Source organism: Nyctibius grandis, chromosome 31 (assembly GCF_013368605.1).
Source record: "Nyctibius grandis isolate bNycGra1 chromosome 31, bNycGra1.pri, whole genome shotgun sequence".
NCBI lineage: Eukaryota > Metazoa > Chordata > Aves > Nyctibiiformes > Nyctibiidae > Nyctibius > Nyctibius grandis.
The window spans coordinates 4,403,327-4,420,216 of record NC_090688.1 but is presented as its reverse complement, the minus strand read 5'-3'; the positions used below and the strand labels follow the sequence as shown (position 1 = coordinate 4,420,216).

Genomic DNA, 16,890 nt, shown 5'->3' with positions numbered 1-16,890 from the left:
GAGGAGGCGGGGGGGGCAGCGTCCCGCGGGGGCTGCTGGGAGATTCCCGTGTGGCGGGGAGGCTGCGGGCCCGGGGCGGGGGGCGCCGCCTCGGTGAGGGCAGGGCCGGCTCCCGGCGGGGCGGGCCGCGGGGCGGGCCGGGGGCGGCTCCTCCTGCTCCCGGTGCCTACGCGTGTGGCAGCGCGGGGCGGTGGGCACTAAGCTGCCGGGGGTTCGCCCGGTGAGGGGTGGGGAGGTGCCGACAGCCGCGTCTCCCCCTCACGCTGCGTCTCACCTCAGGGTGGGCCGCCCCGCGCGGGGAAGCGGGGGAGGGACTGCCCTCACCCTCCCGCCGTGCTCACGGGAATCGGCCCGGGCCGAGCCCGGTGCGGGGGTCCGGGGCGCCGGGAAGGTGCCGGTAGCGTTAGCGGCTCGGCAGCGGGAGGACCTTCCCCAGCGTCCGTGCCCCAGTCAGGGACGGCATTGTGCTGTTTTGCTACAGGATAAAAATGGCCTCTCGGCGGATCACACGGGAGACGTTTGGTGCTGTAGTGCAGGACAAAGTTAAAAGGTATCGCATGGACCGGGGTGATGCCATAGAGGACACAATCCATCATTTTAAAGGTAATGAAACCCAGGCATGACGTGCCGTGGATTATGCCGGCTATTCTGGTAACAGCTCTCTTAGATTTCTTGTCTTCCATTTACGTGTATTTGCCTAAAACGTGGACTTGTGCTGGTGTTTTTCCACATCCGTTTTTATTTAAGAAGCTAATAGCTTGGTATGATTGACGCTATTTCAATGTGGAATGCAAATTCTAGGCAAAAAAAAACAATTTCAAACAAAGGAATTTTGTTCAGGCTGCATCAGAGAGTGGGTCCAATTTCAGGGAGGTCTCCAGAGGCATCGCTGCAGGATGGAATTCTGTTGATGTCTGATAAGTTAAATAAACGTAGGAGTGCATTTGAAGCTTTTGCATCTTTGTATTTCATGTTATATTTGGAGGAAAAGCAAAAAGCAGGACGTTAATCCGGTTAATGTATACAAAACATGATCTGAAAATTCTTTTTATGTTCTAAATTTGATATTTAAAATGTCTAGAAAAATAACTTTGATTACATTCATAGGAAATGGAGAGTTTTAAAATGAGATCTCTTTAAGTTGTATAAGCTCAAAAGAAATAATGTATTTTAAATACTTAATTTGTTCAAGTATTCTTTACTTTCTGAATTTAACTACGGGAATTAAGGAATAGGGATTCTTGGGTGCTTTGCAGGAAATTCTAGTATTTCTGTCTTTAATGTTATCTTAGATAATCGTGTGTGAGTTTGTAGAAAATATGATCTTCTGTTCAACTGTGGAATTCCAACATTCAGTGTGGAAACAAAGTGCATGCTTTTGATATTTTTGTGTCTGAGGAATCCAAGTGGAAGCATTATGAGCATAACATTAGCATCTTCCTAGACTGAGGAAGTTGTGAGCAAGTAGAAAATGGGGTTTATAGCAGAACTTGTGTTTCAGCTTTAGTGAGAGGAGAAGTTTTAATCAGTTGTTTTGTCTTGTGTGTTTAGGCATTGTTGATCATCTGTTACTTTTTGCTTATTATGAATTATTCAACATACGTAAGAAAGCAAATGGGAATATCCTAAAGTTGTTCTGACCTTCAGAAGTTTTGATGTGTTGGCTCTTGTGTCTAAATGTGTTTAATTTTTTTTCTTAATACTACTCGCAATGCATTGGTGTATTTATGTTTTTATCATCACAGCTCATCCAAGGCCAGTCCCAAGACCAAGATACGAAGACAGTTTTCATGATGATGGAAGATATACTCATGACAACGCTCAGCACCATCCACATGATGACTGGAGTGAAGACCCTAGAGATGACTATCCAGGACCTTCTTATAGATCTGCTAGTCCTCTCATAAGGAAAGATAACTACTACCATGAACAGTATGGCCGCCAGGCATCTCGTGACCGGGAGTACGGGCATCCAGCTTCACACAATCGGGAGTACGGGCGTCCACCTTTGCATGACCGTGAGTATGGACACCCAGTAGCTCGTGGTAGGGAGTATGGGGGCCTGGCTTCTCATGACCAGGACTATGGCCCTGCTGACTCTTGGGAATCCACGGGACCACATGAAACTGACTTTAGTTCTTCAGATATTTTAGGTGATTTTAGATCACCGGGACTCATGGAAGATGAATATGGCAACATGGAAAATCAGGAGTATGATGTGGACTTTGGAATTCAAACTGACAGCGAGCTCCGACCCCCGATACGGAGGGGCAACATTGGCAGGGGAAGAGCTCTGCGAGGAAAACGTATTACAAGGGGCGCTATTAAAACTAAAGTATTCAAAGGAGATATCAAAACTCCCCTAAAGAAATGGAACGCTAAAAAGCTCCTGCCAGGCCCTGATGAGAAGCCAGCTACGCAACCTGATCAAATGGCAGAAACTGCTGAACAACCTAACCAGAGGCCGGTGCCCGTCCAGCGCCCTAATCAAAAGCTGCCTCTACGACCTAATCAGAGGCCGTCTCTAACAGCCCAGAGACCTATTCTCAGGCTCCCAAAGCCTGCGCACGTTTTCAGAAATCTCAGTTTTGACCTTGTGGACAAATCGGACATTTTTTCAACGTTTGGAATAGAAATTATAAAATGGGCTGGGTTTCATGCAATAAAAAACGATGCAGAATTTTCCCGGCTCTTTGGAGCTCTCTTTGAGCTGGAGACTGAAACCTGTGCAAAAATGCTTGCTTCCTTCAAATGCTCCTTAAAGCCAGAACACAGAGATTATTGTTTCTTTACTATCAAGAGTTTGCAACATGCTGCTCTGAAAACTCCCAAAGTGGACAATGAGTTTTTAAATATGCTGTTGGACAAGGGTGCTGTGAAAACAAAGAACTGCTTCTTTGAAATAATAAAACCTTTTGATAAATACATAATGAGGCTACAAGACCGCCTCCTAAAAGGCGTTACGCCGCTGCTTATGGCCTGCAATGCTTATGAATTAAGCATTAAGACGAGTGGGTTTGGGAATCCAAGAGAAATGGCAAGTGCTTTTGAGACCACTGTTTCTCTTTGTCGTAAGTCTTTAGCGCTTCTGGGTCAGACCTTTGCGCTGGCATCTGTGTTCAGGCAAGAGAAAATCCTTGAAGCCGTAGGGCTCCAGGAAATGGCTCCAGCACCAACGCTATTCCCAAATTTTGATGATTCAACGTTGTTTGGAAGAGAGTACATTGAAAATTTGAAGGCTTGGTTGGAGAAGAGTGGATATCCAATTCAGATGAAAAAAACTGAGCCAGAGTCCACAGTGCAGCTTAAAAAACCTCCTGACACAAAAGTTAAAAGTGAGTGAACTGTTGTAAGATACTTTGCAGTATATAATGTCTTTATTTGTCACTAGCATTTTATCTTAATTTTTATGGTTTCACTGGGTCAGGAATTCCTAATTCTGGGAATTCCATTTAAATCCCTAGCAGTGCTGAGGCAGGTAGTAAATACTACCTGTTGTAGCAATCCCTTCCCGCCTTGTGGATGAAAGCATGGCTCCTTCCTCCCCTGTCCTGCACGTGCTTGTACTTTAAATCTAGGATTCTCACTTTGTGCCCTTGGCTGCTTCAGCTGCCCTACCATCCAGCTGCACAACTTCGAGGTAGGGAGGCCAGGACCGCAGCTGTAACTGGCTACACCACGGAGTAAGTATTTGCATATAAGCAAAGTCAGAGATGTTACCATTACTGCTTTTATCAGATGCAAGCATACTCCTTTGAAGTTGTTTATATACTACCATCTATAGGAGTACTATCTCCTGTACTTATTAGGCCAGCTAGTTCATCCTCTCTACTCATTCTTACTCATTACTAGACTCATGTTTTTTCCTAATTGAACTTCAGATAGTTTCACAGGGAGATCTTGCAGCACTGACACTGAAGGGCTAATAATGTGGAACTCACTCCTTCAGAGTGCTGTTGAAATATACTTATCTTGCACAAAATCCTTCTGGTGCAATAAGTAATTGCCTTTTAAAGGATGGCTTAACTTGCCCAGGGTGGCAAAGGCTAAGTTTCTTGAACCACAGTGCTTCTCATAATAGACTGTTCTAGAATCTATGTTGAGAAAACAGTCAGGAAGTTTCTAAGGTTTCCTTAATTTATTCTAATATTAAGTGCAGCCTTTTTTGTATTAATACGTTGAAAAATTGCAAATGTCAGTGTGTCAAAGCATAAAAAGGATGACATATTGATACTCTCTTGATGAGAATAATACAATGACTGCATTTTATTTCTTCCCACAGCCCCACAGCGAGCTGATCGGAAAGTTGTAGAGACAATTGAACAGCTAGTGAATAGCATTGTTTCAGGAACCTTGTCTGCCAAAGAGAGAAATGCTCAAAAGAACTGTCCTGAATATTGGTAGGTGTGTTTGAACAGTATGCTGTAATACTACTCTCTGACGAAGATATTTTGGAATATATTTAATTAAATTCAGTATTTCATTCAATGGGGATAAGATCAAAGCCTGTTCTATATTTAATCAGCCTTTTTGAAAATGTTTCCCCAGCTGATTGTACTTTCTAATATCCCTGGAAATTTTTCTGTTGCTTCTGTTTTGTCTAGTAGATCTCTGTCAATAATGACTGTATGTCAATCCAGATACAAGATGTTGAATGCAATTTACATTTACAAGACAAAAACAATAAGCAAATGTAGTTAATACAAACCTACAGTAAGGTAACAGACATGGATCTAGTGGTCTATGGGTAATGTTGGAAAAGGAAAGCTGACACTTCCAAGTGTAATGATCTCTTAATATGACAGTATCTCTTCACGTGTGAATTGCAGCATAGCTGATTAATTACTAGCCAAATGATTTATGTCAAAACCCTCCATTGTTTATGTGCTTGGCGTACTTTACTTACTGCTTTAGGAGGAGTTGGCTGCTGTTCTGAGAAAAACCTATGCAGGCTAATGTTAATGAAGCAGCTTGCGTATACCCCTGGAAAAAAGGATCCATTGCTACGGAGTTTCTGATCTGAGAATTTGAGATTAGATGTGCTTTTAGCTTAGGCTTTCATTTTATTTATATGCCTTTATTTAGGTTCTTGTCTGATGAAGATAGTCTAGAATACAAGTATTACAGACTGAAGTTATCAGAGATGCAGAGGCGGACGTCGTCTGGAAAGGAAGCGGGTGGTGAGGGCAGAACACTAGAAGAATCTGCAACAGAATCAGTCAGGGCCATGTTGTACGCCAGGAAAGTCGCAAGCATTAAAAGAAAACTATTTAAAAGAAAAAGGCTTGGAATTATCACGCAACATGGTATTCGAGGACGGAAGGTGAGGAGAGCAACCACAGGGACACAGACTGTGCTTTCAGCTGGGACAGTGCTGAAGCACCAAGACAAGCATCTGCAAGGTTCAATCCAGTCAAAGCCTTCTGTATCAGAAACCAGCCTGTCTGAGAAGAATTCTCCCCTCGATACAACTGCATCCTCACAATGTGCCAGCAGTGCAGAGGTCTCTCTGCCAGCAGAAGAGCGAGCAGATTCTGAGGATTTATTAGCACCACCTGAGCTTTTCCCACCGTTGTCCTCTCAGTTTCCTGATGGTAAGTGAAGATTCAAGATTAGATTTCAAATTGTAAATTATATCAGAAAAGAATTGCATAGAATGTTCTGCTGGAAATTCTAAAACTCATTTATTTTGCTAAAGTAGATAGTTCTCAACTGTACTGACCTTCCAGTGATGCAGATTTTGTATGAAGCTATAGATAACGAGCATTCCGTTTCTTGCAGTGGATGCTAAAACAATGGAAACTGCTGAGAAGCTTGCCAAGTTTGTTGCTCAGGTAGGACCAGAAATTGAGCAGTTCAGCATAGACAACAGTGCAGATAACCCAGACCTTTGGTGAGTAACCTACACGTTTATCTGTATAAATGGGCTGATAAGAAAAATCAGAATCCTACAGTTCTACAAAGACACACCTGGAATGACCATTCAAAAAATTAATGAGAGATTTATTTCTGATGTCTTGCTTCATGCTAGCTAAAGAAAATCTCTTTCTGATATTATTTTCACTGTAATTTTTTCTCAGGTTTCTACAGGATCGAAACAGTTCTGCTTTCAAATTTTACCGAATGAAAGTGTATGAGTTATGTCCATCGATTAACTTCAGCGCTGTGTCAGAAGCAACTGATGGTGGGGAAAGTGCTAAACCTGAAGAGAGAAATTTGGATATTTCAGAAGAGGAAGAGGATGAAGAAGAAGAGGAAGAAGATAATGAGGAGGAAGCTGAGTTTGAGGAGGATATCTCCCGGCCTTTGGAAGAAATGGAAATGGAGCAAGCTGAGGCGGGAGAAGAGGATGACATCTCAGCAGGTAGAAGTGTGGAAAACCTAGCTGAAGAAATGATTTCCAAAACAGGAGAGGAAATTTCAGCAGGTGAAATGCAGCTAGCCACATCCTCTGATGGTGCTATACCAAATCTGTCGACACAGGCATCGACTCCTGCTCCTGGTACCCTATTTCCTCGCAAACGAATCAGCAGCAAGTCTCTGAAAGTTGGTATGATTCCTGCATCTAAAAGGATTTGCCTCATAGAAGAACCAAAAGGTGAGTGTTACTTAAAAGGTAGTTTGTAGCTATCAGTACAGAATTGCTGGGTTTTATGTACTTTTTTACTGATTGTTAATGGCTAAAAGAATCACATTTCTTTAATATAGAAATGAGTTCACTTTAAAGGTTCATTCAGCTGACAAAGGAGAATCTGAATACATCGTGTAACAGTTTTTGTATCATAGTGCAATAGCAAAGTTTGCATCAAACATCATTCCTCAAATATTTCTAAGTATATGTGAATGTCATCCTCCCTCTGCTGCTTAAAAAACCCACAGTAGTAGTTTTTGTGGGGTTTATTGTGTCAGTGTATTGAAGGTTTAACAAACATAAGTATAGCACTGAACATATCTTGAGTGTTTGACTAAATATATTTAGACTTTGGATTGGCCTGTCAAATTTTGTCTGAGAATTGAGAGATAAGTAGCTTAAAATTGATTATATGTGCTTCTGATTTTTCTTGAGGGTTCTGATTTTAGGCCAAGGCATTGAGTTAGAGTCCCACTTGAGATGAACTTTAGGAGTTCTGTATTAAAATTATTTGTCTTTACAGCTGATTTTTGTCATTGATTTGATTTGCAGTGCATGAACCTGTCAGAATTGCTTATGATAGGCCTCGTGGTTGCCCAGTTACCAAGAAGAAGAAGGTAAAGAGCTCTTCTGGTTTGCCAGAAATTCAAACACACTTAGGTGATGGGAGGCAGGAATTGAGGGATTTTTAATACATGATCTCCCTGTATAACAAAAAAATGCCTTGTTTTTCTGTTTTTTCCTCTCCATAGAAACCAAAAGATTTAGAATTTTCACACAAGAGACTGACAAACAGGAATGTGGGTTTCCAGATGCTTCAGAAGATGGGCTGGCAAGAAGGACATGGCCTTGGTACACGAGGAAAAGGAATCAGAGAGCCTGTAAAAGTGTATGTAATGGGAACACACTGCAGAAATTTGACAGCTCTGGAAAAGGCTGGGATTCTAATAGTAACTATGTTTATCTAACCCACCTAGAAGTGGCCAGTTCAGTGTTTTGTTTCCTTCTTGACGCTGGCCTCTGGCCTCAGCAAAGTCGAGCGTGGAGACTTCATGCATTTTTGTGGCCAGGCTGAGCCAGGTCTGGTCGGGAAGGTGGCTGTTTCTTGCCATCCAATTTGACATCACTGAAGGCTGCAGCATGAATGCTGCGATGTGTGGACAGTTTCTAAAGATGTGTGGGTGCCCCTGTTCTTCAGGAGGTGTTTTTTGTTGTTTGGTGTATTTAGGGGTTTTTTAACAGATAGGATTATCCTGGGGATCTCCTTGACACCACGCCAGGTACATAATATAGAAATAGACTTTAGGAATATCACACACAGTACTCCTAGGTTTAGGCAACAAATTTATTTTCATTCTAATTATGTGATTCATTCCACTGCATACTGAAAGAGGTAAGTGCATCTGCCAGAAGGTAAGTGTGCTTTTTCCTTTTAAAATGCACTTTTGTTTTTGAATCTTCATTTTGTCCTTTAAAGTGGTTGTATCCAGTGTCCACTGCTGCCAGCACAGAGAATGGATAATATCTCCTTCAACTCCCTGACTGAATAAGGAGGCAGAAACTGTTTATTTTTCTCTGAACACATATTACAAGCTTTCTAGTCCACACACAGAGTCTGTGGTTTAACAGTCTTCTTTCTCCAGGGATTTCTATGTTCTCTTCATGCCTTGGACAGTACTGGTGATTGTAGTTGGTGGGATACTTTGGTTGTTTGCTTTCTTTTTTCCATAGTCCTCCCTGTGGTCCAGTGGTCATCACTATATTTTCTATATTTCCTTCTTCAGCAGCAAACAGACAATGAGAAAGCCGCTTCCTTCGCCTGTAACTCTCTTATGTTCTTGGTTCTTAACCTCAAAACTTGTTGGGACCAAATATATGAGTAATTTTTTTGTTTCTGTAGCTCCTGGCACAAGTTTCACTGCACAGCTGATCATAAGCTGTTTAATTGTATCTGATCTGACAGCCCACCACATTCTAAAAGTTTCTTGCTGTCTTTAAGAACTGCATTTTTAATATGTGAAAATACAGTTTTTCCAGTTCAAGTCCATTGCTATGTCACTCTTGTGACACCTGCAAAGAGTAGTGAAGAACTGCTTTCTGTACCTCTTACAGGAACTTGCTGACCTTTTCTGTAATGTAGAGAGAACCCATATTATTGACTGTTTTCATGGTGTGAAACCTCTCTACTTTCCCATCAAAGTCATTCTTTGGACAGTACTTTGGGACAATCTCAGTGAGGATGAAACCAGTGCAATTTAACATTTTGCTTTCTCTTGTTAGTTGCTTTGATACAGTGCAGGGTTTTTTTTTCATTTAGTAATCTGTAGCCTCTACTCTTTCCTCCCCTTTCGAAAACTACCAGCTCTTCTATTGATGACTTGTTTAAAAGTCCACATGCTGTATAAACTCATTCTCTGAGCAAAAGGGGATTGATTAATAATTGGAGACACTCCAGTTCTAGTGCAGGGCGTAGCTTGATCATGATATAACACTGATATCTAAACCTGATGTATTCAAGCACATCAGTTGTTACACAAAGAAACTTGAGGCCCTTTTTTGTTAGGAAAGTTTAAAGCTTGTCTTTGGCTGTGAGAGCAAGTAATAATTTGGAGGTTTGAGGAAATTTTGATTTATGTTACTGTAAAAGATTATGAATTGCATGGTGACTCCTTATAGAAGTGAAATTTTAAATGGAGTTTCATGTTAGTCTTCTGAACTGTTCCCTGTCTTGAGAAGTAATTTGTCACAGCTTTGGGTCTGACCAATTCTATGGTCAAGTGATGTTTTTTAAAACAAACAAACAAACAAACCCCACATTCAAAGGCAGAATATTGTTATGGGATAGACCCTCCTCTGAGTAATTATCTTATATCTTTGATTAGTTTTTTTATTCTGAAAGTAACCTAGAAGAGGAACTATGGTGTAAATAGAAGAAAAAAAAAAATCTGTTCTTTCTGTGGAGTATGAAGCAGCCATTTTGTAATGGAAACAGCAAATGAAGAGAGTCTACTTCAAACAGGTCATCCTCTGAAAGGTGGAAAAAAAGCAAAGTTTTGGGAGGTCTTTCAGGTGACTTTTAACTATAATTTAAAACATTACTTAAGTTGATCATACAGCTGCCAGGTCAGACTCTGTATCGTTTGGAAGAAAAGAGAGCAGCCAGGGTTTCTACTGTGGACTGTAAAGTTGAATTAGCTGTTTAGAGTGTGAATATTCTTTTAGAATTGCACAACAATCTACTTGGCTTAAGTGGACCTATTGTTACAGAAATTGGATAAGAATCATTTTTATTTAATCTACTTCAGGTCCTCAGATTTTACCCTGATAGCACAGCAATCCCCATTCCAATACATGAGGCAATCTAAATTTTCTTACTTCACGTAATGAAATCTTTAGCAGGTAATACTGATGTAACTGACCTGGAGGATAAAACTGGCACAGAGGATCATTCCTGGGGCAGAAGTTTCATTAATCTTAGCTGTGTAATGTCTATGTTCTATGCACATAGCCTGGAGAAAGAGACAGTTTTTAATTATTTGTATCTCTGCATTCTTGTGGGTCATCCTCTGCATGTACTTCCAGGGCAGAAAGTTGTTTTGATATTGTTGAGGCCTGCCTGCTTCTGTTGGCATGTTTGGATGAAGAGAGATGAGTTAATGATTCATTGTTCTCGGAAGGGCAGGAGCTCCAGGTTTTGTCTATGGTGTATGTCCTCCAAGACTTCAGCTTGCTTTGGGTGCTAGAAATTTGAAGCAAGCAGCATTTCATTTACCTCGTTAAAAATTTCATGTTTTATGCAGAGTTATGTGGTGTTTCCTACTCATTCCTCAAAGTCTCTGACTTCTGTTATTTTTGAAATGTAAGAAACAAGGTGATTTTTGCCACCTTTTCAACAGAGGATCCTATCTACCACGAATAAAGCGGTTAATAAAAGAGTTCATGTAAGAATTTGATCTGTTAGATGACTATATCTTCACTGCTCCCTTAATATCATAGGAGCACTTTCTTCTGGTGGGTATTTGCATGTGTAGTGGGAGATGGGAATTGTTTTATAGTTGATCTGGTATGCCAGGTACCAAGCCTCCGTTCCCCTTCTCCTCCAAATGAAGCAGAATTACTTTCCACTTGAATTGTGTCTATGTTGGAAGCTATTGTTTAGATCTCTTCTGCACATTGTCAAATGTAACGGAAACAGTGTGTTCTAACTATTCATTTTACTCCCTAGGGGTGCTACCTCTGCAGGGGAGGGCTTGGGTGTTGCAGGGGAAGAAAATAAAGAAGATGCATTTGATGTTTTCCGTCAAAGAATGATACAAATGTACAGGCAGAAAAGAGCAAGTAAATAGGTATGTGCAATGGACACGTCTGGGTTATGAATTCCTGCAAACATTAAAATACCAGGGTTTTTAAAGTCTTCCTTTACCAATATTACTGTTTCCATGAGTGTATCTGGCTTCTTGACATTTCATGAAAATCCAGACCTACGTTGAACTGCTTTGAACTGCTGAATTACCCCAAATCTTACTTCCTAGGTTTGACATAAGAGACTCGCTCGCTAGAGAGTGCACGGATGTGCAAAGGCTGCTGTGTGAAAGATCTTCAGCAGAGTATGCCAGTATGAAGAACACTTTGTTCTGTAGTAGTGGACTTGAATGCTAACGTATTAAAACATTTTCCAAGATTAAAGTTAGTCTTGTATTTAATTGTGCAAGCTAACAACTTGGCTGTCATCTTCTGAGGAAGAAACAACTGATTTTGTTCTCGGAAGTGCCTGTTTACCTCTCTCTTTGGCCAAGTTTGCCTGTTTTGTGATCAGACGGCTTATCAAAAAACTGGAATAAGCAACGTGAAAAATATGACTATCCTGGTTTGGCTCTGATCCTTTCTGAAGCCAAGAATCTTCTCAAATTCAGATCTTCTTGCAAGGCAGTTCAGATTTTATTTTACTACATTTTACTGATGGGCTAATCTTCTGATCTACTTCTGGAGTCTGCATAAAGCAGTTTCCTTTCTTCCATACACCAATTTTAAGAGTCTACCCATGTGCTTATGTTGTATAGGATTCTAGACTTCAAGTGTAGGATGAATAACTTGAGTTCATCTAAGTCTGAGAACACTAAACTCTTCCTTGAAAACCTCGGCTGCTAAGGTTTTTCATTATAAAGAACAAGTAGTACATATTTTAAGTGTACCTTTTGTTTTTACACAAATTTGCAGCTCTTCTCCAACAAATTCTTGAATAATTTCTTTCCTTCTCAAAGAAGTTTAAACCATGAGCAGGTGCAATTCATGTGTCTGCAGAAAATACTGAAGAAGAGACTTGGAAGTCAGATATTCAGAAGTCATCTGGAAGTGGATCATCAGTTTCATAAGACTGTCAATTTATAGAGAGTCATTTCTGTTTCTATTAAATATTTGCTTTGCAGAAGTTCTTTTATTGAAAAATCCCAAGGAGTAAGACAAAAAGCTTGTACTTTTAAGGGACTATTCCAGAACTTACTGAAAGAGAAGACTGGATTAATCTACTGTGCTTCAACAAAAAGCATTACCTAACTGCTTGGTGAAGCAGTTCTGAAGACATAAAAGATTTAGCAGTGTTACCACAAATAAACGTTTGAGGTCTGATCATTCATCTTTTCCCGACTTGCACATCACTGAGGGATCTGTGACTGGATTACTGAAAGTGACAGAATTTAATATCGCACTTTTTAGTGTACTCACTCTCCATCATCACCTTTCTAAAGCTAGTCAGAAGTCTTCACTTGAATGTTATAGTACCAAAACCTGCTTCACTGACGTTTGCCTGAAAGAGTTGATCTTGAGCTGACGCATGTTTTGCTTACCAGGAGTGAGTGCTGTCTTGCTGTTGTTTTCATCCTGCACCATGCTTCTTGTAGAGCGAGCTTGTGGTACACCACTAATAGCACCCCACAGTAACGTGGCAGCATCTCAAGTTCCTAACTGACAAATATGCAAGAAAATGTGTTCTTCAGTTATCAACTTGCCTGTGCTTGTTGTTTAAAGAACAAAATTATATTCTTTCTCCATTAAAAACCCTGCTGGTTGAAAGGGAGTGTCTTCATTTTCATTCTGTAGCAACAAACTTTTCCTTGCTTGTAACAACCAGTTTTAGTTGATGAATGCAAGCTTTTTTTTCTTTACTGTATGGGTCTTTGAAACCATGAGAAACAAAATCATGTCGCAGTGTAATTTTCTGATCACTCAGTTTCAGGTGCCTTGAAGCACGTAATCACTAAATAAAACCACGATGGCATAGGTATAGAAAAATAGGCTGGTAGTTGTTTTTCCATGAACATCACATGTGTCTTCACCTTTACATTACATGAAGTTGAAGCATGAAGTCTATAAATACAAATAGATTTGTCTGGTTGTCACACTTGAGGACAGTTGATACCCAGATGTTTCTCATAGGCTTTACTTGGAGATGTTTAAAATCCCTAAATGTTTTGGACCACAGGCTACTTGAAAGATCATCAATGACAGTATTTGGCAGTGTATGCTTACCCATTAAATTCCTATTTGGGTGTGTTCTTTACTGCCCCTCTTTCTTTCCTGTGCCTAATTAGCAGTTACACAGTCTAGAACTTGAGCCTTTCGAAAAGGAGATCTATCAGTCACAGTCTGATTTAGAATGAAGCTCTGGAACCAATATTGTTTGCCCCTCTTTTATTTCTCAGACCCACTCAAAGGGTTTAGCTTTTCTTTTGGTTTCAGTGGTGAAGTGTTGCTGTTCACAATTTTTATTTCCCTGCAAACTTCCAGTTCACTTCTTTCACATTTTGGAAGGATTCTTGATTATGTGTTATGCTATTTGCAGAAAGGCACAAGGCAGAGTGGAGTTTCACACTAGCTTGAAATCCATTCTCTCAGACCCAGATCAGCATTCTGCGCTGCTCTGATTTAACCCGAGTTTGTTGGGCTTGGTACCATTCGGGGTGCGTTTGCTAAACACCTGCTTACCCAATCTGGGAAAATTGTTGGTATCCCGATTGGAAAACGGTACCTTTCAGAGTGCAATTCAATTTAGAGATAATGCTGCCTTGAGAATAAAGGTGAACACTGGGAAAATCTTAATCTGATGACTGTAGTATGGTCTGTCTTTCTTGTGCCAAACTTTAATTTTGGACAAGATACCAGCAGAGCAGTACTGGTGCTGAGATTCCAGTACTGGGTTACCATTTGCCACTTTTATCTTGTTTTACCAAGAGATGACCTACGCTCCTTTTGCAAAAGGAATTTCCTTTGATTTTGACCTGCTTTTGCAGGCAGCTCCGATTTGAAAATTTGAAATACTTGTACATGTGAAACATTTGTTATGCAGATACATTGCCTTGTTTAAAATTTACTAGCTTCTTTTCTGTTATTTTAGTTCCAGGCTCTCTTCCATGAAGACTGCAAGCTTCAGTGAACATTTTAACTAACTTCAGTGGTGTGTCTACTGTCTTTTGGTTGGTTTTTGCCATTAATCTTGCAGAGCAATTTGCTAGTTTCTGTTCTGTGCAAATTGGCAGTAGTGCTAAGCTAGTGACAATTAGATGCTCATGTTATTGGATAACTGACATTTCTTTTTAGTGTAAGTAAACATGTTAGCATTGTTAATCTTTTAATATCTGCAATAAATGTAGAGCTAAACAATTTTCTGGTTTAAATGTTTTGCTTGTGAATTTGGCCATTTGTGAGAGATATGCATCATTTTGGCACTGACAAGTGGAATTGAGATTATGCAGTGTGGTATTAGCGTAAAGCAGGATTTTATAGTGTACGAGGGAAGGAAGGTCCCTCTGTTTCTGTGCTGCTAAATGTCTCTGTTGAGAATACCCACTAAATCATTTTAGTTACTTTTTCATGTGGCTTCTAGTGCATTAAATCCATACACAACAGTGTTACTTTCCACATGAACGCCAAAACCATTGTGCCCCAGTCAGAATGTGAGAGTTTTACCCTTTATTCACATATCCCAGGAATTAGTTGTCTCTGATTTTCTTGTACTGCCTTTAAAACAGCAAAACTTTCTCTTTACATATGTGTGTGGTTTACTGTTGCCTTTAAATTTAAATTCCTTTTTTAGACAGGATATGAGGGGGAAAATTGCCACGAACTGAAATTTAACACTTGTGCAGCTGCCTTCTATCGAGAGTATTGATACCAGCCAGGTCTCCCGTCCCTTGCTTTTACACTGACAGCTAGGAAAAGCTTTACAGAGGCAAGTTCAAGCCCTGGCTACACCTTTTTCCTCCTTTCCTTCAAAAATTTATTATGTGTAAGGACCTGGTTCTAGAAGAAAGGATGTTTGCTCTCGTTGGAGAGAAATTAGGAGATCCCCATTTTGGGGGAGGTACCCTAACAGAGTAAGAGAACAGCAGTCAATAATACATTGGAGTAATTGTGTTGGACTAAAAGAGATGTTTTCATTTTTTTGCCTTCAAAGCTTTTCTTTGGTGTAATACCAACGACATTTTTCCTATTTATTTTTGTTTTGTTTCTTAGAAGACACTACAGCATCCTTAGTGTGAACACTTAATCTGTGCTGAGATGTTACTTCTCAAAATCAATGTACAGTATTTTTTTCTATTGATATTCCGTTCTGCTGTAAAGTTAATCCTGATGTATTGTGCCCAAAGCAAGTCTGGACTCAGAAATTCAAATATTGTTATTTTGGATTGTTTTCTATGCTACAAGCAGGTATATTTTCTAATTAAAAATGAATTCCTGAAAGTCCTGTTATCATCTTTGATTCTGCATATCTCATGACTGAGTGGCCAATCACAACCAGACTGTAGATTTGAGCAATAATAAACACCTTAAATGAGAATATGCTCAAAGAACAATAGGGTACTTCTGAAATAAATAGTTTTTTGTGAACCTTGTTAAGTAGGTAACTTGCTGAATTGCAGCAAGTGTGGAAAATGTTTGCATTATCTGTGGGCAATAAAGTTACTGCTGTTGAAGAAAGCGCTAGCACACTGTGTTCTCTTCAGCTTTTTGTGCCTAATTCATGCCGTTAGAAGGTTGTGCCAATTTCCTTGAAAATTATCTCCTAGGCAAGACTTTGCTTTGAAGGGGAAGTCATATTTCATTATCCTGCCACTAGGTAATAAAGCAATAGTAAAGCAGCACATACAAAGCAATAAAATCTAATTTTTAAACCAGCTGCCTCTTTGGCAGAAGTTCATTATCGACTATTTGATTCGTGGAGTTAACAGAAGTTCTGTCTTTGAACAGTTTACAAGACATTTCAGAAACCGGAACATTGTTGGATGGGAAATAAGAATTTTGAAAAACAATCTAAAATGAGAGATCAGTAAGAGGTCACACAACACAAACATGAAAAGAGAATCCGTAAGTTCTGGCTTTATTTGATGCCTTATCAGTTACTGTGCGTTATTTACCCACGTCAACGGGAGGATGGTTGGCAGAGGGAGCCCTGTGCAGTTCTCACACTGAGCACAGAAAAATCCATGGTTGATTTTACTGTTCAGTCCTGATAATTCAGTCACTAAAAGGATGCAGATCAGTTCTCATCCGTGTGTAATGTCTCTGTATTTCCCTAACTCACAAAAATGAACATACAAGCTGAAGATAAGGTGTGGGGGGTGTCTCCCGCTCCACACGCTGCTCCCACCGCGGTGGTCTAGCGAGAAGCCAAACGCTAGGACAGGGAGGGGGTGAGAGGGGCTTGTATTTCCCCTTCGCTCTCCCTACAACCCCCCGTCCGGGAGGTCGGTGCCTCCGTTTCCCCGCTCCCGTATCTCCCGCGAGTCTCAGGCACCGCGTGGTCCTTCCCCCAGGGCTGTGCGTGGCCCGGTCCCCGGCGGGGGCAGGCAGGGGCTGTGCCCTCGGGCTGGGGCTGTGCCCTTGGACCAGGGCTGTGCCCTCGGACCGGGCCCCCCCATTTCGCCCCGGGCCGGCCCCACCGCAGCGACCGGCCGGTGCTGCCGTTCCCGCGTGCCCCGGCGGGCGGCGCCACGTGGCCGGGGCGGCCGGTGTCACGTGACGCGGGGCGGGGCGCGAACGGTCGCTCTTGAGGGCGCTGAGGGAGGCGCCGCCATTTTGGGGCTGAGGGGAGCGGGGCTGGTGTCCGGCTCTCAGGCGCGGCAGTGTCGACTGCTGGGGCTCGGTAGGGTGTGGGGGGGTGTCCCCTGAGGGGTGAGGAGGCTCCGTGGAGGGATGCTGGGTTGGGCTGTATTTGGGGGTCACGAGCGGTGGCGCATCTGTCCCTCAGGCCTGGCCTGCCTCTG

At 41.4% G+C, this 16,890-nt stretch overlaps 1 protein-coding gene across 3 annotated transcripts; it reads left to right on the top strand.

Annotated features, from left to right (window-relative positions):
* Window positions 1-23: 23 nt before the first annotated feature.
* Window positions 24-15,367, top strand: SUGP2 (SURP and G-patch domain containing 2). Of its 3 annotated transcripts, none has more exons than XM_068420424.1 (11): window positions 24-93; window positions 482-603; window positions 1,746-2,018; window positions 2,145-3,335; window positions 4,283-4,400; window positions 5,086-5,594; window positions 5,782-5,893; window positions 6,081-6,598; window positions 7,184-7,248; window positions 7,384-7,520; window positions 10,857-15,367. In XM_068420424.1, exons 2-11 carry the CDS (start codon window positions 489-491, stop codon window positions 10,975-10,977), a joined length of 3,159 nt encoding a protein of 1,052 aa, XP_068276525.1. In that variant the 5' UTR covers window positions 24-93; window positions 482-488; the 3' UTR covers window positions 10,978-15,367. The 3 variants fall into 3 exon arrangements, with proteins under 3 accessions (XP_068276525.1, XP_068276524.1, XP_068276523.1); XM_068420423.1 differs by having other exon boundaries at window positions 1,746-3,335; window positions 10,857-10,977; window positions 14,022-15,367; XM_068420422.1 differs by having other exon boundaries at window positions 1,746-3,335; window positions 10,857-10,977; window positions 11,164-15,367.
* Window positions 15,368-16,890: the final 1,523 nt, after the last annotated feature.